The sequence below is a fragment of the Sorex araneus genome, chromosome 9 (assembly GCF_027595985.1).
Source record: "Sorex araneus isolate mSorAra2 chromosome 9, mSorAra2.pri, whole genome shotgun sequence".
Taxonomy (NCBI): domain Eukaryota; kingdom Metazoa; phylum Chordata; class Mammalia; order Eulipotyphla; family Soricidae; genus Sorex; species Sorex araneus.
This window is the reverse complement of record NC_073310.1, coordinates 47,276,595-47,300,216: the sequence shown is the minus strand read 5'-3', so window position 1 is coordinate 47,300,216 and position 23,622 is coordinate 47,276,595. Positions and strand designations below refer to the sequence as shown.

Sequence of the window (23,622 nt, the reverse complement as noted above, 5' to 3'; positions counted from 1 at the left end):
CCCGGCGGCCGCGGCGCATCTGCTTCCAGGGCAGCGGGAAGGGGCGGCGCCGCGGCGGGGCGGGGGCTGCGGCGGGCGCGGGCGCAGCGCATCCTCCGCGGCCCCAGCGCGCGTCCGCCGCCGCCGGACCCGGGCCGCGCCCACGCTCGCCCGCCCGCCCGCCGCCCCGCCGCGCCGCCGCCCCGCCGCCCCCTCGCGTGAACCGGAAGCGCTTGGCGAGGCCGCCGCGGCCGCCGCAGCGCCGGGCGCCGCCGAGCGGGAAGCGCGCGCGCGGGGCGGGGTGGGAGGAGGGAGGCGGCCTGCGCGGCGCCGCCCGCCATGGCCGCGGCGGGGTGAGCCGGGCTCGGCGGCCGCAGTCGCGCGGACCCGAGCGCTCCGCCGCCGCCGCCGCCGGGCGCCTCCGCGGCGCGGGGAGGGCGATCCGGACTCGCCGGAGGAGCCGCCGCCACTCGTGTCCCGCCTGCCGGCGCCCATGGCGCGGCCCCGCCGCCGCCGCCGCTGCTGCTCCTGCTCCTGCTCCTGCTGCTGCTGCTGCTGCCGCCGCCGCCGCTGCTGACCCGGGGCCCGGCCGCGCCTTCCGCCCCCTCCCGCGGCGGCGGGCGGGCCTCCCCTCCACGCCCCCGCCGCCCGCGCCCCGCGCCGGGGGACGGCGAGGAAGGCCAGAGCCGCAGGCGCCGCGGGGCCGCCGAAGATGGGGAACACGACCTCGTGCTGCGTGTCGTCCAGCCCCAAGCTCCGGAGGAATGCCCACTCGCGCCTCGAGTCCTACCGGCCCGACACGGACCTGAGCCGCGAGGACACGGGCTGCAACCTGCAGCACATCAGCGACCGGGAGAACATCGACGGTGAGCGCGGGCCGCCCCCCACCTCCCCGCCCGCGTTCTCCCCCGCCCGTCGCAGTCCCCCGTGCGGGGCCGAGACCGCGGCCTCGCCCGCCGGGGCCCCGCAGCCTCCGGCCGGCCCCTCTCCCCGCACCCCGGCCCTGTCCCGCGAGTGCTTGGCGGGGAAACTTTGCCGGGTCGCGGGCCGATGGGAACCGGCTCCCCCGGGGGCCGCTCGCCCGCCGCGGGGCGGCCCGAGCGCCCGGGCTTCCCCGCACGCACTTGCCCGCCGCAGCCCCGGGCCAAGTTCAGGCGCGACCGGGGGGAGCCGGGGTGCCCGCCCGAAGGGCCCGGGAGGGAGGCGCCGCGGGACCTCGGGCAGGCCGGAGGGGCCTGTTTCCAATTCGGAAATGTACCCCCCCTTCCCGACCACCTGTGGTTGGAACCCCAGCCTGGGATCCTCGGAAACTTACACATCGACGGCCCCCCCCCTCCCGCCACCCTGGGCAGTTAAACAATTTGTTAGAAAACTCAGGAATAAGGGGTCGGGGGTTTGGGGGGAGGGTGGTTTGCTCGCTCGGAAGGATTGGCGTCAGCTAGCAAGGCATGAATACACGAAACTGTTCTCTGTAGAGTATTATCGGAGTGGTTGGGAGAAGGTTTAGGTTGGCAACCCGTTTTTTTGGCTTGGGGCTAAATTACAGTCCACGGCCGTCTGATTGCGGGGAGTGACTTTTGTTTGGACTAGAATTTGTGAAGGAAGTTAACTGGTCACTGCACCTAAGTAGTGTTTATTGTCCGTAGAGTACCCGTATTAGTATTACTTTATTAGTAATTCATGCGGCTTAGTGTCTACAGATGGGCAGCTATGCATTATGTAATTTTCAACTTAAAAGAATTTAGAATATTTTTATGATGACTTCATTTTTCTTTTTGAACTGAAACGTTCTAGTTGATGTAAATGAACTAATCTGAAAATTTTTTTTTTATATGAATGAACTGATGTAACTCAGTCATGATTCATTCCTGTCAACTTTTGGAGAAGCAGTCTAGGGCAAACTTAAACTTTACTAAAGGAAGGTGTTTTCTTTTTCTTTAATCTCTTTAGGAGAGTGATCTTCTTGAATGAGTACCTCATGTTAAAGATTTAAAATAAAATCTAGGGGCCGGAGCAATAGCACAGCGGGTAGGGCGTTTGTCTTGCACGCGGCCGACCGGGTTCGATCCCCGGCATCCCATATAATGGTCCCCCGAGCACCGCCAGGAGTAATTCTTGAGTGCAAAGCCAGGAGTAACCCCTGAGTATCGCCGGGTGTGACCCAAAAAGCAAAAAAAAATTTATTATTGACTAAAGTCAGTACTGATGGTTCAATATGCAAGTCTAGTGTTATTATTTTAGGCTTACATTATCATTACATCCCTTAAATATCTTTGAACTACAGCCATACTTGAATCTTGAAATGTATGTTAAGTTATCTAGAAGAATATCAAGACCATATGTTTTGATCACTGCAATAGAATGAAGCACCTGAAACACATGTCTAGCATATAATAAAGACTTAATGCCATTTTTAAAGGAATAATGAATAAGCTTATAATTCATAGCTGTTATCCAGTCCTGTATAACCAGACAGGCAAAAACATTCGGGAGTAATTTATTCTTTATGTAGTTCACAAGTATCAGGTGTTTTAAATAATGGGATAAAATGTTCAAAGGAGGATATGAATTTTTATAATAATACTGTATAATTGTAATACTGCATAGCATTATTGGCTATAGTAGGAAAACAGGGAAAAATAAGTAATTGTAAATAGCAATTTGGAACTAAGGCTTGGAAGGATTTTACTGAAGAAAATAGAATAATATACAGTCTATACCAACCGCCGGACCCTGGCCCACAGGTGTGTAGGAGAGGACCTGTTTGCAGGTGCAGAAAGGCTGAGGTAAAGACGCCGGTGCAGGTTAAGAGAATTTGTAATCTAGGCTGTTGCATCCTTACACCTTGCAGCCCAGTTCACATTGTCATGTGACATAGTTGAAAGAACAGTTTAAACCTAGAAACACTAACTTGCCATTTTCGATCTTCTGATATCATTAACTAATACTTCCAGGTCCCCCGTGGTTCTCAGTATTGGTTTCAATTAGACCATTTGGAGATACAGTTCGGACTGAGAACTGCTAAGTCTCAGAATTGTAATCTGTTTTTCAGGGTTATTTTCAGCATAAAATCAGTATCAGAGACTGGGAGAAGAGGAGTGATTTGATTAATTGGTGTACATAGATGTTTATCTTTATTTTAACTTATAAACTATAATGCTTGTTGGGTGACTCAACGTTTTAAAATTACATATCAAGAATTCTTAGACCAGAGAGAGGGAAAGTACAGTGGGTAGGACCCACGTTTTGCGTGTAGCCTGGACTTAATCTCTGGTATTCAGCCTCCTAGCCCCTCCAGGGAGTGATCCCTCAGCAACTTTGGGTGTAGCCCCCAAACAACAAAAACAGCTTAATTTCTCATATATAACAAAAGCTGAAGTGCTCACATAACCATCTTTTTTTTTTTTTTAACTGAAAAGTATTCCGGACAGCTAGAATAAACCCTCTAGGGGAAGTTCATGGGGCCTCTGTGCTTAGTCAGTTTCTTTAAACCCCAATGATATCAGATACATATCCATGTTTTCACCACCCAAGCATCCTGTGGTGATACTTATCCTGGAGAATTTCAGTGACTGAATCAGAATGTTAGACTTCCATGATACCTTCTGGCAATTGACCCTGTTTTTCTGCTCAATGTCAGTGTATTTTAGTGGTATGATTTTGAAATCTGCCTGAGACTTTATGAACTTATCAGATACTTCTCATAACATCATTGAAATTGAGAAGTAATGAAACCATTTAACAACAGATGGTAATAATTGGAACCACTAGATAGTGTATTCTATGCCTGGTGCTAATCTAAGGAGTTGACATATTCTTTAAAGAAATGTGTGTGTGTGTGTGTGTGTGTGTGTAAGAGAGAAAAGACTTGTCCTAAGTGACAAATGAAAACTTTTTTTGTGTGTGGCTTTTTTTTTTTGGGGGCGGGTGGGTGGCACACACAGCTGTGCTTAGGGGCTTACTCTTGCCACTGTGCTCAGGGGAATTGAACTTGGGTCAGCTGTGTGCAAGGCATTCTATCCACTGTACTATCGCTCTGGGGCCCACAAATGGAAGCTTCTTACTGTTGCCCGCCTATTTTTCAAACTTCCCTAGTCACGGGTTCCCTGTTGGGATAGTTTGTTGTACAAACATTGCAGTTGCATCTAGGGTCCAGAGAATGAACCTGATCAGCAACAGATCATAGGTTTCTGGTTTGATTATATTTATAGAAGGAGAAAGTGAGGGATGGATTAAAGAGAATTTAAAATTCAGTGATACCAAATAAATCCTGGTAGCTCTAACATGGTTACCATATTGTCAGTTTGCCCAGAATGATGATAGCAACTGCTTCCTTTGTGGATCAGTCATCCTTCTTGATAACCCAACTTCCTCTCATCCCATCCAATCTCTCAGGAAAGAATGGCTCTTTCCTCTGAAAATTTGTCCAAAACCTGGCCACTTCTCAGAACCTCTCCTGTTCTCTGATCTAAGCAGCCATGATCTTAGCCGGCCTAAGTGGTCTTGCTCCCATCTTTACCCCCACAGTCTGTTGCCAATACAGCAGCCACAGTGAGCACCATCTAAAAGCTTTAACCCATGATTCCTTATTTCACATTCAATAAAAACCTTACAATGAATTTTTATAGTGGAATCAAATCAGTGATTCCAAGGCCCTTTGTGATCTGTTTGCCTCCCTGCCTCACTCATTCACTCAGTGGATAGCTCAGTCCAGCCTCACTGGCTTTCTGCAAAGCTATTCCTTGATCTTACCAGACATGCCCTCACCTCAGGTCCTTTGCTTTATCTTGATGCCTGGAATGCCCTTCACCATGTATCCTGAAGGCTAATTCCCATGCTCCTTTAGTCTTAGTTCAAATCATACTTTTTCAGGGAGGCCTTTGCAGAAGCCTCTTGTCACATTCCTCCTGCTGCCTCATCAGCAATCCTAGTATATTTCCTGCACAGTTTTAGTTCTGCTACCTATAAAACACTGTGAGTGTGTGTATATGTGATGTATTTCTGCCTGCTGGCATGTGAACGTTACTTTGTTCGCTGATAGATCCCGAGTGTTCAGTGCCAGATAGGCCCTCTATTCATACTTGTCGAGTGAAGCCAACCGCATATGGACATGGGACCATCACATGTGCACTTATTGATGACAGGAAGTAAAAAGGGGAAGAAGAGGATAAAAAAGTTCAGACATGAAACTTTTGAGTATTGTTTGCATTTTAATCTCACAGGTAGCAGATAGGGTGAAGTCCTGAAAAAGAAACTCAAGATTTTAAAGCATTAGCAGTTGTGTGGAAACAACAGCAATAGCAACAATAACAACACCCAAATGGGAAGGAAATCCTGTCTAATGGAAGTCTGTATCACTGTGTGATATGTTTAGTCTTTTCCTGACTTTACAGATGAATGGCTTTACATGTGACCTTAAGTCCTTCAGTGTCAAAATAACGGGAATGCACTTAATTAACCAAAAAATCAATAGTTGAACAAATGTAGTTATGAACATAGCCAATCTTGTTGATTTTCTTATATCATATGTGGAATGGGCTGGAGCGATAGCACAGTGGTAGGGTGTTTGCCTTGCATGCGGCCGACCCGGGTTCAATTCCTCCACCCCTTTTGGAGAGCCCGGCAAGCTACCAAGAGTATCTTGCCCGCACGGCAGAGCCTGGCAAGCTCCACGTGGTGTATTTGATATGCAAAAACAGTAACAACAAGTCTCATGATGGAGACGTTACTGGTGCCTGCTCGAGCAAATCAATGAGCAATGGGAAGACAGTGAACAGTGATAGTGAAATGTGGAATTATAGTCTAGGCTATACAGCAAGTGGTCATTGAGCTCATAGCGGAGAAGTTGGACACCTACGGAGCCCATCTCAGGCCCAGGAAGAGGAATGGTGTCGAGACAAGGAAGCATAGTAAACCCAAGCTCCTTCACTGCAGTCGGTTCCCTTCTGTATTGACAACCCATCCAGCTGTATCTCTCTGTTCAGTGTTCTTTTTCTTGAGTCAGTGTCCCACTTTAGCATGTCTTTATTTTCCCCCTTGGACTTTGGGTGGACTTTGGGCCACCCCTGGTGGTTTTTGGGGCTCACTCCTCAGTGTGCTCAGGGATCACTCCTGCCAGCACTGCAAGGCCTCTGTGTGGTTCAGGGGAGTGAGCTGGGTTCGGCCTTGTGTAGGGCAAGGGCCTTAACCTCTCTACTCTCGCTCTCTCTGGCCCTCGCTTTAGCATTTCTAACATGGTGCCTGAAACCAGACTTGTGACGTTTCATTCCAAACTAAGACTTGCAGTCACGCTACCTATAAAATTTGTGACGACACCCCGATAAGGCATGAATTAGAGAGACTTTTGAAAGCTTTGCTGGGAGAACCATTTTACAAAGCATGGAGATGATCCTGAGCATCCTCTGGGTCGCTTGGCCCCACACTCGCCTTTTATAGATAAGAAAACTTAATCTTGATGACGTGCAGTCTCTTGTCCAGGTCTTGCAGACCATGGTCGAGGGCAGTAACATTTACTGTGCACATTACTACTGCATCCTCTTTTTGAAATCTTCTCAAGGGGAAACTGAACCTTGAAGGTCAAAAATTTTGATCGTGAAGCTGGTGAGATAGTACAGTGGGTAGTACAGCACTTGCCTTGCACGTGGCTGACTCCAGTTAGATACTCTGCACCCCCCGATATGGCTTCATGACCACTGCCAGGAGTGATCCTGAGTGCAGAGCCAGGAGGTGCAGCTCCCATACAAAATACCCGCTCAGGTTCTACAATTTGTGGCAAAAATTGGGTTTCAAACTCCCCATTCTATCACTGGCTAGAGTGACCGCCTCCATGCTCCTGCAGACTGCCTCCTTGTTCTTGGCCACATCTACTTTAAGAGTCATTGCCTGTATGCTTTTGGCGAACGGTATTAAAATTTTGTGCTCCGAATGTTTGCAGCCTGTTTCTTGCGAGGATTAAATAATTCTGCAGAATGGTTGAGTTTCTCAGCCTTTTCTTCAAAACTGATTGTCTTTCTCATCTTATGAAGAAGAATTGCTTTCACTTTTCTGGCTAGATGAAAACTGACTCAATTATTAAATCCTTTCCTATCTAGGAGAGGGCAGAACTGGAAGGGAAAAAATGAGAGGCAAGACATGTGAGCGGCTTTAGAATTCTGTTTTCGTCATGCAGGGTCAGTCATACATTTGGCTCCAAGCCCGTCATGTTTTAATTTAAGGGCCCTTTAGGGAGTACTTTTCATGAGATCTTGTGACTGTATTGTGTTTGCTGTGTGTTAGTGTATGAATCTTGGACTGGAGAGATGGCCCAGTGAGTTGTGAGTGCATGTTTGGTGGAGACACTGGTTGCATCTCCAACACTGTATGAAGCTGGGAGCAGTCCTCAAGCACTGATCCATGTATGGCCTTTGACTTCCACTGGGTGTGACCCCAAAACCAAAACTAAACTCAAGCCAACCAAACGTATGAATCCTTTCGTGATTCAACCTTCCAGTAAGTAGGACAAGCACATGACAATCACAGTTGATAGAAGCCCTCGTGCCTTTAGAAGGTGGGAAGTGTTTCTTTCTCTGCAGCATTTTGCATCTTCTTGACAGTGAGTGCTTTATTGCTGGCAGTCCTGGTTGGAAGACAGTTTCACTCCATACTCTGAGATGCAGCGTTATTCTCTCTGACTTTTCCTAAAGAGAGAGAGAAGCTCAAGGAGGAAAAACTAAGGGTGGTTTTGGGTCTTTATAGGAAATGCCTCTACTGCTAGGAAGTTGGAGGAGGGCAAGTAGCAGGAGCTCAGTAACCGGAAGGCCTACCTGCATCCTAGACATGGTTCTGGGACCCGGATCTTGCTGAGTTACACTTTTCCTCTCTCCTGCTTTATGTAAAAAGAGGGTCAAAATGAGACAAATTCTCATCAAAGAAATAACCAATGAATGAATTTCATTTTGTTCTATTCAGTGCGGCTAAGACTCACAGCAACATATATTTGTGCTTTCCGTAGTCAGAAGCTGGAAGCCTAAAAAGCTTGTCCTAACAAAGATAGCGATGCCGTATTCAAAGAGGTAGCAGACGGGTGGCTGGAATATTAGAACTGCAAGGGATGAGATTATACAGAACCTTATGACCTTTGACTGGGAAGTTTAGCTGGCAGTAGAGTGTACAGTGGACGTTCTACTTTTCCCAGCATTTCTTTTCTGAGTTGCATCTTCCCAAGTCACACTGGGACTGCTCATTGAGCAAGTTTTTCCTGACTTGGGGTAACAGCCCACCCAGGCCGTTGGCTGATGGTATCCACATGAGCCACGTTCCTACCAGTATCCTCCTGTATGCTGATTTGGAGACTGAAGCCAGGGAGTTCTTTTTCTTCTTCAAAGAGTAAGTTTCTGAAGCATATATAAATTGCTTTATTACGTTGTAATATTGCTTTATAAACAGAGGAATTGCTGGGCTGAGAAATGGGTTCAAGCAGCCCTGAGCGCATTAGCAAGAGCTGTTTATACTCACATGCTTTCAGGAAATGAAAGATCTGTAGGTGCAGAGAACCCAGAGGATATCTAAGGGACTCCTCTGTCCCCTTTGGTGGCCATGCGTTTCTAATTGTTCCGTCTGGTTCTCTTCCTTTCCTTGTAGGGACTGCTTGAAAGATGTTCTGAAGCTTGAGTGTGTTGGTTTGACAACACACAGCATTGGTATATTCCTCCTATCAGCAAGATTTTGTCTGTAAGGTTTCTTGATGATTGATGAGACTGATCATGTTAGGAATTGGTCCAATCCAAACTGCTTTACTCTGGGCATCTCTTCCTATCCCAGGGAGATTACTTTGAAATACTAGAATAGAAAGCCTTGAAACCCCTTTTGTAAAATCTTTGTTTAAGATAATATTGAGAGTCTGTATACATTACTTTGGCCATTTTAAAGAGCCTTTTAATTTATTTTTTTAAGTTTTGGTAGGGATCAAAATTTGGATTGAAATGTTTGGACAATGGTACTGTCTCTGGACTGTTTAGTCTCCCATGGTTTACTATGACTTTGATAAAAAAAATATATATTTCAGCTCTGTGTCATTACAGATGCTGTTGGAGGATATGTAGATTAATTCCTGGGTCTTTATTCTGCGATCTTTATCCCGACTCAGAATGTATAGCAGGGTTCACTGGGTATGATGGATGTGAGTGTCATGCTCAGTAGCATCTGTAGACATGTCAGCTGGTTCCTGGCACCGAGGGAAACACAGCTGGAGTACACTAAAGATAATTGTTAGCAACTGCACTCACAATCTTTGCCAGATTGCTTGGTGAGCCTTGCAGAAATCTTAGTTGGGTGGGGAAATGCACTTCTATTTCAGACACCGCTGAATATAGATTTTCTGACTCTGAAGTGCATGAGTAGAAAATACTCTGCATAAGAGTTTGTATGAAATACAATTGCTTGTTGCAAAACTGTCAGTGTAGTGCTTAAAACATTTTACAAGTAAATTCTGTTCTTGGGCAAAAAGGGAAAAGAAGTTATTAAAATATTTTGATTATATTTGGAAAGCTGGTCACTCTACAAATTTAGCATCAATCAGAGGATTAGGTGAATATGGTAGCTTAAGAGGTCTATTCTTGGCCTTAACTTTTTTTTTTAATTAAAAATTTTTTTTAAAAGATGGGAAACTTAACTTGTTTGTTTGTGGTTCCAAGGATTGAGACCAGGGCCTCAAATATGCAAGGCAAGTGTATTCTTTGCTTTTTTGGGGAACAATTTCAACCCTCCCCCCCATTTAGAATTCTGTTCATTAATGAACCTGTGACTGTTTGAGATTATTAGTTGGTTATAGCTATTCTGTTAAATGCAACCACAAGTATTCTTTAAACCATTTTTTTTTCCCCACTTTTTAAAATACCTGTGGACTGGTGGTTGGAAACTACTGTCAGTTAAATAGCAATATTTTTTTTTATGGACTGGCAGGAAATTGTGGACTGACTCCTTGTGTAGCCTGTTAAAGTTTAGGATGAAAAAACCCATGACTTTTATCCAGTTTCAGAATTTTAACTTTATAGAACCATTCATTGCTTGCTTGCTTTCCTTTAATTTTTGTTTTTGGGCCACACCAGGTGATGCTCAGGGCTTACTCCTAGTTCTGCACTTCAAGATCACTCCTGGCCTGCTCTGGATACCATATGGAGATCTAAACCTTGTCGGCTGTGTGAATGGCATATACTCTACCCACTATACTATTGTTTCAGCCCTGGGATTACTTTATATTTGCAGAATTATTTTTGACCAAATATGAATAATAGTAGTTTTCTACAGCTTTTTACTCCCTCAAACTGTGTGGACTATTATTTTAATGTACAGTTTTGTTACTCTGCTTTAAAAGCATTGGTTAACAGAACATTAGGGATTGCTTCTGACTTCTGAAGGCTCAAGTTAGTGTTACTGAAGAAATACAATGAAAATTCATTTTTAGCATGTATTTGATTCTCAAAGCCTCTGTCTAGTTTTCCATTTCTTCTATTTTGTAGGACATTTGGAGGAACCCAGCAAAGCTAGTATTTTCAGTATTAACCTCACAAGGGCACATTTTAGGGCTGGGAAACATGTTTTTGATCTGCAAACCTTTGCTTCCTTCCATGAAAGATTGTATCTGATAAGGTACATGTTTTCAACCCTGTGCATGTTCTGGAAGCACACTTGGCTTTTGCAGTTCTTTTCCTCTGTCTTGCAGCAGGAGGAATACTGGTTGGTGTCTGCTGGTTACTGGAAGCTCTTGGAGGGAATGAACAAATAGCAGTATTGCATGTTGGGGTGGGTGGGAGTGAGTCAAGAGACCCAGATGCGCAGTAAGGAAGGCAGGCATATCCTTGAGTTCAAAGTAAGTAGCAACTGTAGATTGTTTTTTATCCTTGGTGGCGTTAGGGTCAGTCTGCATCCTTGATAATAATATGGACATTTCCTCCAAATCAGCAAGCAAGCGAAAGTCATCGGGGCTGATTTGTGAGTGAGAGACCCTGTGAACTTTCTCGTATGAAGTTGGAGACTAGATACTGGACAGAATCTTCTTCACATTTAATAATGAGAAGAACAGTTGCTGGAATTTGAGTTTTCTTTCTGTTTGTTTTTGGGCCTTCCAAGAGACGCTGATGGCATTTCCCCTGCAAGGGCTTGAGGGTGTCGTGCTGCCGCCCCTAAAGTGTTTAGAAGCCTCCGGGGTTATGCCCTGCAGTAATTGGGGAACCAGGTTGTGCTGAGAATCGAGCCTGGTTCATGTGCCTGCTAGGCGTTGTGCTCTGACTGCTGTCCTATCTTCCTGACCCTTAAGTTGAGTTTTAAAAGAATAATACTTATGCTTGTGTGACCTAGGAACTTCTGAGCATTTTGGCTGGGGTAAGAGGAGGGAGCACAGGGCATTGTGGGAGAGTCTCGCTGAAGCAAAAGTCAGATTCAGTTAGTGGATGAGTTTGCATGACAGTCTGCTGAGTTAGGTAGCCCGCTGTGCCCTCTTAGGCATGACTTAGTGTAGTCTGGTTCTTGTCCCATGTTCTGTGGCCTCAGACGCCGACGTGTCTTCGCTGTGGGAATGGAAGGCTGATTGTCAAGGCATTGAATGAGTGCTGTCCGCCAGAGTTCAGTTAACCTGGTTCGAAACGTCTTGTTAAATTATGTATAGTATTGATGGCCAGAAGAGAAGACCAGTGGAAATGGACTGAATGTAATATTTTTTGTTATGACTCCCCCACCTTCAAATTAGTTTTCATAAATGGGTTTCTCTTTGTATTAACCACATTCACATTTTAAAGTGTATCTATTGAGTCTGACTTTTTTTTTTTTTTTTTTTTTGCTTTTTGGGTCACACCCGGCAATGAACAGGGGTCACTCCTGGCTCATGCACTCAGGAATTACTCCTGGCGGTGCTCAGGGGACCACATGGGATGCTGGGATTCGAACCCGGGTCGGCCGCGTGCAAGGCAAACGCCCTACCCGCTGTGCTATCGCTCCAGCCCCGAGTCTGACTTCTTGATGTGACATGCAGGGTATTCAAAGCTGGAGGCCTTGGCAGAGCTGTAGCAGTTTTCCGGCATGGGCATCACAGGCGTCTCAGGGTACTTCCCTGTTGCTGGTGGGGACGGCCCTTCCCTTTGTAGATTGCTCAGCTGTCCCCGCCATCCCTACCCACGAGTTGCTGTCTCCAGTCATGACAGTCAAGTGTCCAGACATTGCTCTGCCTCTCTTCCTCTCCAGAAATATTGAGCTGGGCTTTAGAATCCAAGGAGCAGGAACTGGGTAGAGTAACTCCGATGATTCTGCTGGTTTTGTTACTTTCCCGCACCTTCGGCGCTCCAGAAGTCAGAGCTGGAGGAGCTACCCCTCCTTCAGATGGGGTGTGAATGATGCGCTGTCCCTGCGCAGGGATGCATTATTCATCAGAATGCGTTTGAGCTAGCCTCGTGGTACAGGGTGGTACCCCTTTTGGTATTACTGCTTTGGTATTACGGTGTTGGGCTGCCCAGGGATTGCACCCTGCTTGGTTGTGGTGCTGGCAGGTGTGGGGCTTGGTTTCTGGCTGTGGTGCTGATATGTTTTTGGGTGCAGTTATGCCGGCAGTTACACCTTCTCATTGTGCTTGAGTGTGATGTGGCTAGAAGTTGCTTGTGGCCCAGAGAATCTCAAATGGCAGAATGGCCAGGCACAAACAGCAGAATGGCCAGGGCCGTGCTCCCTGTACGTGTCTTTGTCGGATCAGACTCCAGGCCTCAAGCTTGCAACAAGGCAGCTGTCTTTGCCTCTGAACGTCTCCAACCTGTTGGTAGTATTGATAGAATAGAATTCCTGCAGTGCTAATGACTGCTCGTAGGATAACTTTCTGTGTATATGGGGAAGTTGTATATAGATTTTTTTTCTCAAAAAAAGCACTAGTTTCCTTCCATCTTCTTTTTACCCCACTTTTTTTAATTTTAAAAAATGAGATGCATGATGCAATTTTTGTATTTAACCAATAGTTTTACATCTTTTTATACTTTAGTTTTTAAAATTAAAGCTAGTTCTATTTATGGTTTTATTTTTATTTTTCATTTTTGATTTTTGGGCCACACCAGTAGTGCTCAGGGCTTACTTTCAGCTCTGTGCTCAGGGATCATTCTGTTCGGGGCCCCATATGGGGTGCCAGGAATTGAACCCAGGTCAGTCGTGTGCAAGGCAAATGCTCTACATGCTGTACTCTGAGCCCTTAATTATAGGTTTCTTAAAAGGTATTTTATTACTGCTGCTAATAGTGGTCTTTTCCTTTGGAGTCTGTTCAGGAATATAAAAGTGAAATTTGTGTGTTGGAATCTGTAAAGCTCTAGTCTGTGTTTTCTGGTAGTAGGTTTGGCTTGTTCAGATGCTCAAAAAATTATGGAATTTTAGAAATAGAAGCTTCAGCTGGATGACCTGGCCTCTTGGAGCAGTCAGTGAAAAGAGTGCATGTTTGTCTTAGGTGTCTGATATTCATAGACATTCTTCTTGAACAGTTTGGTGGGGAAATCTCTCAGTATGTTGTACATGTTACATCGTTGCAGTTAAGAAAAAAATTTTTAGGGAGGAGCCATTAAATAATTTGCTTTTGAGAATTGATTTCTTGACTGGATTAATATGAATTAGAGTTGAAATAAGTGAAATATGAATAAAGACAAATGAAATCAAGAGCTGGTTCTTTGAAAAGATTAAAAAAAGTTGACAGACTATTGGCAATGGTCAGTGGGGGGGGGAGGTGGGGCAGAAACCTCCCTTTAAATAGGATCAGAAATGGAAGAGATGTTACAGCAGACAATATAGAAATATAAAGGATCATGGGAGACTTCTGGACAGCTGTGTGCCTATAAATTAGGTAATTTAGAACAAATGGATAATTCTTAGAATCACGCATCTCTTTAGGACAGAAAAAAATAGAAAATACAGTTACAAGAATTGAAACAGTAATCAAAAGTCATCCCCAAGTTGAAAATCCAGGACCAAATCTGACTTCACTTGTGAGATCTTTCAAACCTCATAGATCTGAAACCTATCCTTAAATTCTGAAAAACAATTGAGAAGGAAATGCTTCCAAACCCATTTCACAAGACCAGCATTTACCGTGGTACCAAAACCAGATAAGAACTTTATTCCTGAAGAACATAGATACAACGATCAATAACAGTTTTTGTGACTGGAATTAAAAATGCACTAAAACGCTGGGAATTGGAGCCATATTACAGCAGGTGGGGGGCTTGCCGTGTATATGGTTGGCCCAAGTTCAACCTGTACACCATACCTGGCCCCCTAAGGCTGTCAGGAGCGAGCCCTGAGCACTGAGCCATGAGTAAGCCCTGAGATCCATTGGATGTTGCCCCAAACCCAAATTAACCAAACAAAGAAAAAAAACCCACCACCAACAAAAAAGACAAAAATTCACAGAAAAGATTATAGATCACGACAAAATGAGATTTATTCAGGCATGCAAAGATGGTTCAAGTTAAGATCAGCTACTATCATAATAAACCACATGAGCAAAATGAATTAAAAATCATGAGATTATATCAGTGGATGCAGAGAAATGTAAGATTCAGCATCCATTCATGATAAAAACTTTTTTTGGTATGAAAAATGTTTTTTAGAAAAAGTGAAACAAAACATCTTCTTTACCTGAGCACAACGTCTAAAAAAAAAATGACACTGTGTTTCTGAAATCGAGGTTTAAAGATTGGACACTTGCTTCGAAATTTGCCTAGGTAGATAGAAAAGAAAGTCAAAAAAATAAAAGCTTGAGCCGCCCCCATGTTGGCTCACTCTCTGGCTCTGCTCTACCGATTCACAGCTGAATCTCTGAGGAGATGTAAGCCGCACAGCTAAACTTCATGGACACACAACCCTGCCTCCCTCCGTGGAAAACTCTGGGTGCCCGTGGGGGGTGGGCAGACCGAGTCCCTGCCCTACCAAAGCCCCAGCAGCCACATCCACAACTCCCGCCGCTGCAGCTGTACCAGTGACTCAACGCTGCACTTCATTGATACTCTGTGTAGAGACACCAAACTGCGAAAACTTTCAGGCACCCTGGTATCCAGGCTGAGAACTTTGGGGGCAAATTTTAGGGTCTTGGAGTGGGGGTGCTCAGCCTCCCCCCAGCCCCCATCCTCCTAGAAGTCCCGGCAGCCACACCTACCTTCCACAGCTGCCACCATGTCAATTCATTGGCCCAGAGCGTAGATCCGAATGCTGCTGGACACCTCCGCTTCCTCAGTACTGAAATTCTAGTAGGAGCATACCAAACGGGAAAGAAGTAATGTAGAAGCCAGCTAAGCTCAACAAACTAAAACAATAACCCAGAAGGCTCAGCTAGCAACAAACAGCTTAGTAAATCCTTAGATAAGGGCTTAACCCATATGACAGCTTTGTTATCTAATCACTCTAGAATAGTGTCTATAGTTGTGACTTTTGTCTACATTAAAAATGTTAATAAAAATCATATTAAAAAAAGTAAAAGCTTGGGGCTGGAGTGATAGCATAGCGAGTAGGGCGTTTGCCTTGCACACAGCTGACCCGGGTTCAGTTCCCAGCATCCCATATGGTCCCCCAAGCACACTGCCAGGAGTAATTCCTGAGTGCAGAGCCAGGAGTGACCCCTGTGCATCGCTGGGTGTGACCCAAAAAGAAAAAAAAAAGGAAAAACCTTGGTGATATATTCTTGGCAATTAAACATTGTCTCTAAGGATATTTGAATGAAAAATCAGCCCCTGGGGGCTGGAGTGATAGTACAGTGGGCAGGGTGTTTACCTTGTAGGCGGCTAACTCAGGTTCAATCTCTGGCATCCCATATGGTCCCCCAAGCACCACCAGGATTAACTCCCGAGTGCAGAGCTAAGAGTAACACCGGATCATCACTGGGTGTGACCCAAGGAGCAAAAAAAATAAAAGCCCCTTAAATATAAAATGTATTTATAAAAATACAAATGAAAGTAGCGGCCAGAGAAAGTATTCCCCTCCTCTCCTCCACTCCTCACCCCCCAGTAGACAACAGAATGTAGAAAAGAGATATAAATGACAGTAATTCTTGAAGTTGAATATGTTTTCCGAAAGTCTGAGGTTTCATTTAGTGTATAGTCTGTTACTTTGCCCAAGTGGCACCTATCATTTGTTAGTAGGAAATATTATTATAAAAGTACAGCTATTCATTAGAAAAGTGATTTTCTACGCTGTCATTAAGAGGGAGCACGGAGGAAACGGGATTGCTTGGCTCTTTTACAGCAGGATTTTACAATCAATTTTAGAATCATGGGAAGACCATTGTTTGGGGCTGTGACTATTTCTGGGCTCTCAGTCCTTAACGGAACCATTTGGTGACATTACTTGGAGTCTGAATGATCCTCTCTTTGTTCAGCTGGCATCCGGAAGATGAACTCTTCATTTCAAGTCAGGCCACACAGCAGTAGTCAGTTTGGTGATTTCTTGATTTTTGCACTCTTTTTAAGTTACCTGAGGTATTGTTTTTAGATAATTGTTAACCATTTTTGTTTGTTAGTTTTTGGCTTTGTGGTGGCCACACCTGATGGCGTAGTAAGGGACGATTCTGGAGGAGTCATCTCCTTGAATCTGAATTAGAAGGTCTTAAACAGTCTGTGCCTGTTTTCAGGAAATTTTTCCAGAGAGACCCTATCCTTACCCAAGTTAAATACATTCTTAGATATTTCACCTGCTTTCCAAATGCAGACAAACTCAAAATGTCTTTTTACACAAAATGGATATCTGGCAACCTTTTTATTCTATTATTTAGGTAGGGTGGTGTTTATTAACAGTTTGGGAGAATGAGAAACAGAATTGCAAAACAGAAAGCTGACGAGAGTATTTTAGGTATTTTCGTTGTAGGTGTATGACACCATCAGAACTAGGTGAGTGAAAGTACATCTTAAAAGGTGCTCTTTTTGGGACTGGAGTGATAGCACAGTGGGTAGGGAGTTTGCCTTGCACGCAGCCAGCCCGGGTTTGATTCCCAGCATCCCATATGGTACCCTGAGCACTGCCAGGGGTAATTCCTGAGAGCCAGGAGTAACCCCTGTGCATTGCCAAGTGTGACCCCAAAAAGCTTTAAAAAAATGCTTTTTTTTTTTGCTTTCTGGGTCACACCAGCGATGAACAATGGGGGTTACTCCTGGCTTGTGCACTCAGGAATTACCCTGGCTGTGCTCAGGGGACAATATGGGATGCTGGGATTTGAACCCGGATCAGCAGTGTGTAAGGCAAAAAGCCCTACCTGCTGTGCTATTGCTCCAGCCCCCAAAGTGCTCTTTTAAGACCTATTTTGGTGAGGTAATTAGTTTATCAAAGAGGTGTTTTTAATGGATTTAATAAAGAGCAATGGATTATTAACTTCTCTTAAAGATTACTACTTCTGGGTCAGTTAAGTCCTCTTAATAAAGACCAGTACTTCTCTAGAATCACTATCACTGTCATCCCGTTGTTCATCGATTTGCTTGAGCCAGTAACATCTTCATTCGTCCCAGCCCTGAGATTTTAGCAGCTTCTCCTTACTCGTCCTTCCAAATAGTGTCATATTGGAGGCTCTTTCAGGGTCAGAGGAATGAGACCTGTTATTGTTACTGTATTTGGCATATCGAATATGCCACGGGGAGCTTGCCAGGCTCTGCCGTGTGGGTGGGATACTCTTGGTAGCTTGCCAGGCTCTCCGAGAGGGATGGAAAATGTCTATAAGATAATACAAGCAAGTGTGTTAAAACCAAACACATGTGTGCTGCTTTAGGTATATCAGTGGGCTATACAATAAGAGGTTGCACAAATATCTAGAGATGTTCTCTAGAATATCTTCAATAATTTTGGGAACCTTTCTCATACAAATTGGTGACTGAGTTTGGCCAGCCCTTACAGTGAGCTCTGAAATCTAAGTAAGCCATGTTTGTTTTTTTTCTGAATGGTAAATAGTATATCTCATCTTTAGATATTACTCTAAGATGTTTACTATTGATGCTCTGACCTTCATGCTATTTTTGTTTTATCAAAGTCTAGAATACTTGTCTCTTATTGCTCTTCATTTGAAAGTGACTATAATGCTGGCACTGGTGTTACTGGGATCATTTTGTTTTGTTGCTGTGCCTGGAAAACTTACATAGCTGTTTTTTTTTTTTTTTTGGTTTTGTTTTTAGAGTTCAAAAATCATGACTTTTTTTTTGGGGGGGTCACACCTGGTGATGCACAGGGGTTACTCCTGGCTTTGCACTTAGGAATTACTCCTGGTGGTGCTCGGGGGACCATATGGGATGCTGGGAATCAAGCCCAGGTTGGCCTTTGTCAAGGCAAATGCCCTACCCGCTGTGCTATTGCTCCAGCCCCTGTGTCATGACAGTGTTTTAGATTTGAATTTTCCCTATTTTGCTTCGGTGTATGATGAGGCAGTTCAGGTGGGGTAATAATACTATAAGGAGCTAAGCAGGTTGAGAAAGCAGATTTCCTTTATTTATATACACATCTAGTTGTGATGATTTCTTTTATGGCTCATGCATACAGGAGGCTTAATTGATTTGACTCATAAAGATGGAGCAAACTACTTAACATTTTTTAGTTTGGGTTTTGGACTGCCCCAGGGGTTACTCAGAGGACCTAATGTTCGGGGGATGGAACCAGGATTGGCTGAATGTCTGGAGCAAGCACCCCACCCATTGCTCAGGCCTCTGTAGGCCACTTTAGCTGGAAAAGGAAAAGTGAGGAGCACGAGTTGACTTTGAGGAGTAAGAGGGTAAAATTTCAGTTTGGACAAGTGCATGCAATATTTCTCCATGTTATGTGATACCTAGTTTCTCTTGAAATTAATTTTAACACACTCTTGTTTAGTATGTAATTTTTAAATCTAATGTTACTAGAAGATCTGTATGTTCTCAGCCCCAGATTGGTGTCAGAGATGATAGAATGATCCAGATTTATAGTTCGTTTACTTGACGAGGATGTGCGCTTACAGCAGCTGTTGGTGATTTTGGGATCCTGTGATCTCATTTGTTGTGTGACTGTGGTCTGAGTAGAGCGCACTATCCTGCTGGACAGGAGAAGGGGCAAGTGGGCCTAAAGTTCAGGCCCTCAGAGTTAATAAACACTTTAAAAAAAAATTATTCTGGTCTTTGAGTTATTCAGGCAACTCATTCTACATCAAAATCAGTGACAGAGTTGACAGAATATCAAAAGATTGCCATGACCATAGGACATGTTATTAAATTGGTTAATGCTAAGTATATAATTAACAATATATTGTGGCAGGAAACTAGATGTACTATTAGGACAGTCTCTGAATTCTTGTTGATAATAGTATAAACCATTATGAGGTGTCATATTTTTAATGTTTTAAATTGCTCTGTGATGGATGTGGCCCTTCTAAGCTCCTGAACACCATTGGGCATGGCCCCGGAAACCCCTGACATCAGGCGTTGTAGTCCTGGTGGTCCTTGACACCACAGGTCCCCAGTGGCACTGTATTCTTAGGTCCTTCCATTGACCCACTAGCCTGGTTGGCAGGAAATGGAGTGGTCCCCAGGGCACCCTCACCCCCAAAATAAATTGCTGTGTGTAAGTCAGCTTTACTAGGAACATGGCCTATTTCAGTATTGACATGCCACGTCCATGATTTTGGGTGGGAGGACTTCCGAGCAGTGCTTGGAGAGTGCCAGGGCCACTCAGGGTGATACTTCACATGACTGTGTGGGCCTGAAAGCCAGAAGCTGGTAGGGCTGCACCCACTGCGACAAAGGGGCCTATGAGATGTTGGGGATTCAGCTCTGGGCCTAATTGCTGAATACATAATATTTGTGTTCTCGCTCTTTGAACTGTTTCCTGTGGATTTTTTTAAATTAATTTTTTTGGTTTGGGGGCCACACCTGGGGGTGCTCAGGGACTGCTCCTGGCTCTGCGTGCGGGGTTCACTCCTGGAGGGGCCCCGGGCACCATTTGGGATGCTGGTGATGAAACTAGGTTGGCCACATGCAAGGCAAAAAAAACTACACTTGCTGTATATTGCTCTAATCTTGTCTTAGTGGATTTTAAAACTCTGGGTTCTTTATTAGTAGGTCTAATGACTCTTTTTAGGACAGATTAAACTTGTTTTTTTAAAAATATAAATAACTTTATTAAAGCAGATTTTTTATGAGTCTGATTTGGGGAATTGTTCTCAGTGAGAATTGGGCCCTTTTTACCAAAATGAGTAAGCTTTCTGTTATGGATTCTCCGAGTTCTGGTTGTTGAGATCATCTTGTCTGTACCTTGGAACAAGGCAATTAGGATATGTTTAATAACTTTCAGTCAACTTAATTGTTTTTGCTTCATACTGAACTTTGGCTATTAGTGCTTTGAAAGGGTGGAAAATTACAAATACAGGTGAACATATTTTTATCACCAAGCTTCATACTTAACAGTTCTAGTTCAGACTTCACTGGTAATGTTTATTGAGCTGGTTGAGTTTATGGCGTATAAATAAGATAGGGTATCATTCTGAAAGGACCTTGATTATCTTCCTTAGAGGACATTTGGAATTGAAGCAAGAGTAACATAAATTTGACACTCAGAAATAAAAAAAAGTTTGCACATATATTATGTTTAACTTGTTTTATGTATAAACAAGTTGTGTAGTAAAGAGTGGCTGCTTGATCCTTCACTCAGGATTATCATAATGGGTTTCTTTTTGTTTGTTTCTGGTTATTTTTTTGAGCTTTTTGGGTCATACCTGGTAATGCTCAGGGGTTACTCCTGGCTCTGCACTCAGAAATTACTCCTGCCGGTGCTCAGGGGACCACTTGGGATGCTGGTGATTGAACCCTGGTTGGCCGCGTGCAAAGTGAACGCTATACCCACTGTACTATTGCTCTGCCTCCACCTGCGACCATGTTTTGGAATAAAAATAAAACCTAGGTTCATTTCTCCTCTGCTTAACAAGTGAGAAGACATTCTGCAGCTTTTACTAAAAATTGAAAAAATGTTGAATTTCAAAAATAAAACTCCACAGTCAGGGGAGTATAGGTCTTGTGGTCAAGCACGTCCTGGGTTTCTTCCTTGGCACCACATGACCGCTGCTGTACCACCCTGACCTTCCTCCCAGAAGCAACTGAAAAAGTAGCTAGAGCTGAGTTCTCCTTCATTTGTATCCTGTTATTAACATGAGTGCCTGGTACTAAATTGCCTAGTGCAAATTGAGATGTTTTTGGCTAACTTAGGTTTTGAAGTTGTCAGTTCTCTTTTGCTCTAATTATTTGCAAGTTAAGCATAGTACTTGGAAAAAGATTATTAACCTGAAATCTTTCTAAATACTGTAATAAGTATAAATACATAAGGCCTGTGTTTATAATAATATTTATATTATATATTTTATAAGGGCTGGAGCGATAGCACAGCGGTAGGGTGTTCGCCTTTCACTCGGCCGACCCGTGTTCGATATGCCAAAAACAGTAACAATAAGTCGCACAATGAGAGACGTTACTGGTGCCCGCTTGAACAAATTGATGAGCAGCAAGATGACAGTGACAGTGATATTATATAAATACAATAAAGCCAATAGTAGTGATCTCTCGGGAAGCTCATTTCTCTTGAGTGTTGATAGATAATAATGTTCATACTGTCCGAATGTTCTTCTACTGAAGAACAGGTTGTTTGCTTTCAAGTTTTGGCAATTATGAATGAAAGTGCTGTAAACAGTCTTCTTTTTGTTTTGTTGTTTAGAGATCTTTGGGTGTGATTGCTTTATCTTACGGTAAGAGTGTAATTATTTTTATAAGACTTTGTCAAGCTTTTCTCCAAAGTGAATGTGCCATTTTGTATCTCTACCAGTAGTGAGTCTGAATGTTGCTCTGTGTTTACACCATTGTTTGGTATTGTCAGTGTTTGATTTTGGTCATTTTAATAAGAGTAGTGGTTTATTATTGATTATATTTGCATTTTCTTGATGACATGATGTGGGTTATCTTTCCACATGTTATTTGGTTGAATAATTTTCAAATTGTGATGAAACAGTCCTATACTAGAAATTTGGGGAAGTATCTAACTGTTAGTAGAGAAACAAAAATACCCCAAACTTTATAATAGGAGTTTTCTTTTTCTTTCAACAGGTACTCAAACTTCTGTGAAGCATAGGTTTGATAAGATGGGAATAAAAGTACTTGATAATCAGAGAATAGTGTTAATGTGGAAAATAAGATAATAAAAAGAAAACAAGCAACCTTTCTTTCTTACATTACAAGGTACTGAGTACGTAGGAACTGTTGGTATGTGCTTTTCTCTCTTTGTGTTGTGTTTCTTCCTGAGCCAGTCTCTGAGGAGCATTGCCAGGAGTGTCCCTTGGCAGTGGGTGTGCGTGAGTGCTTTGGGCCCCATGGCCTAGGTGGGAGAAAGAGGGCTTGAGTTGAACTTGGGAGCTTAAGTGGAATTTGATGAGAAGGAGAGCATGAGCTTTCTCTGCAGTGGGGAGAACAAGGCTTGCCTCTTGGGTCTGTGAAGGTAAAGGCCAAACTGATCTTGTTTACCATCGTATGCCACTCTCCTGCACAGTGCTGATTTTTGTAGGATGCTCAGAGTAGAGCAGTAATGTAAGAACCATGTAGTAGGGACTCAGTAACTATTGGGTAACTGGGGAAGGGGGCCAGGGAGGATAATTGGGCCACACTCCAGAGCTCAGGGGCTTTTTCTGGCCCTGTGCTCAGGAGTGAGCCCTGGTGGTTCTTGGAAGACCATAATCAATCAGTCCTAGGGATTGAACTGGGGTCACGTCAGTAGGATGCAAGGCAAGTGCCATAAACTTGGGACTATCCTTTTACTACTGAATATTAGTATTCAGCGCTTTTCTTCAGTATTTTTTTCATAATACCAGATAAAAATTATATTTGTGACACCACATAGGTTGTGGATTTTGTTTATGGATTTTGTAGAAGTCGGGAGAATTTATGTATATCTGTAGCACAATTCTGAAAAAGGCTGACTCCCCAAAGCTGTCCTTTCATAGAGGAGGCACATTGCTAAGAGTGCAAGTTCTGCTTCCTCTTCAGTACTGTCATCTGGAGGTGGGCAGGGTGCACCTGTGTAGAGGCAACTTTTCCCACGATGTCTTCACAAGTTTGCAGTTGGAAAGTAGTTTCCTAAATTAGAAAAAGGACTTCTCTGAATTAAATGCGAGAAGTAGAAGCGTTCATTTAACACTTATCAGTGAACCTTGAGTATTGCCCAGTCTCTGTAGTAATGAAGTATATAAAGTGGTTACACATATACACATATACTCGTTTTACCCCTCTCCCCCCAATCCTTCATAGAATAGAATGTGGGAATATAGACTACATATTTTGCCAACAGACAAAAGGCCATATGTGTATATCTATACACATTATATACATATATGTATATATCAACACATTAAATCTACACAGGAAATGGTTAAATTTATCAAAAGTGTGATTTAGATGTGCGTGCTGAGGAAACTGTTGAAAGAAAGAATGGGTTGAATTGCTGATGAAGCTGTGGAATTTTCTTGCCTGTAGTTCATGACAATAAAGATGAGAATTCCTTACTTGGGAAGGCAACACCACAGCGGAAAAACACTTAACCAGAATTCTGGAGACCTGGTCTAATGTTCACCCCCACCTTTAGTTATATGACCTTGGGCAAGTCTTGAAAATCATGTGGGTTACA

At 43.9% G+C, this 23,622-nt stretch overlaps 1 protein-coding gene across 1 annotated transcript in view; it reads left to right on the top strand.

Annotated features, from left to right (window-relative positions):
* Positions 1-297: 297 nt before the first annotated feature.
* CCNY (cyclin Y) overlaps positions 298-23,622 on the top strand; it is a 171,013-nt gene continuing 147,688 nt past the window's right edge. Inside the window, exon 1 of the mRNA XM_055146843.1 lies at positions 298-845. Coding sequence (XP_055002818.1) covers positions 692-845 — 154 coding nt within the window. The 5' untranslated portion in view covers positions 298-691. The remainder of the gene's footprint in view (positions 846-23,622) is intronic.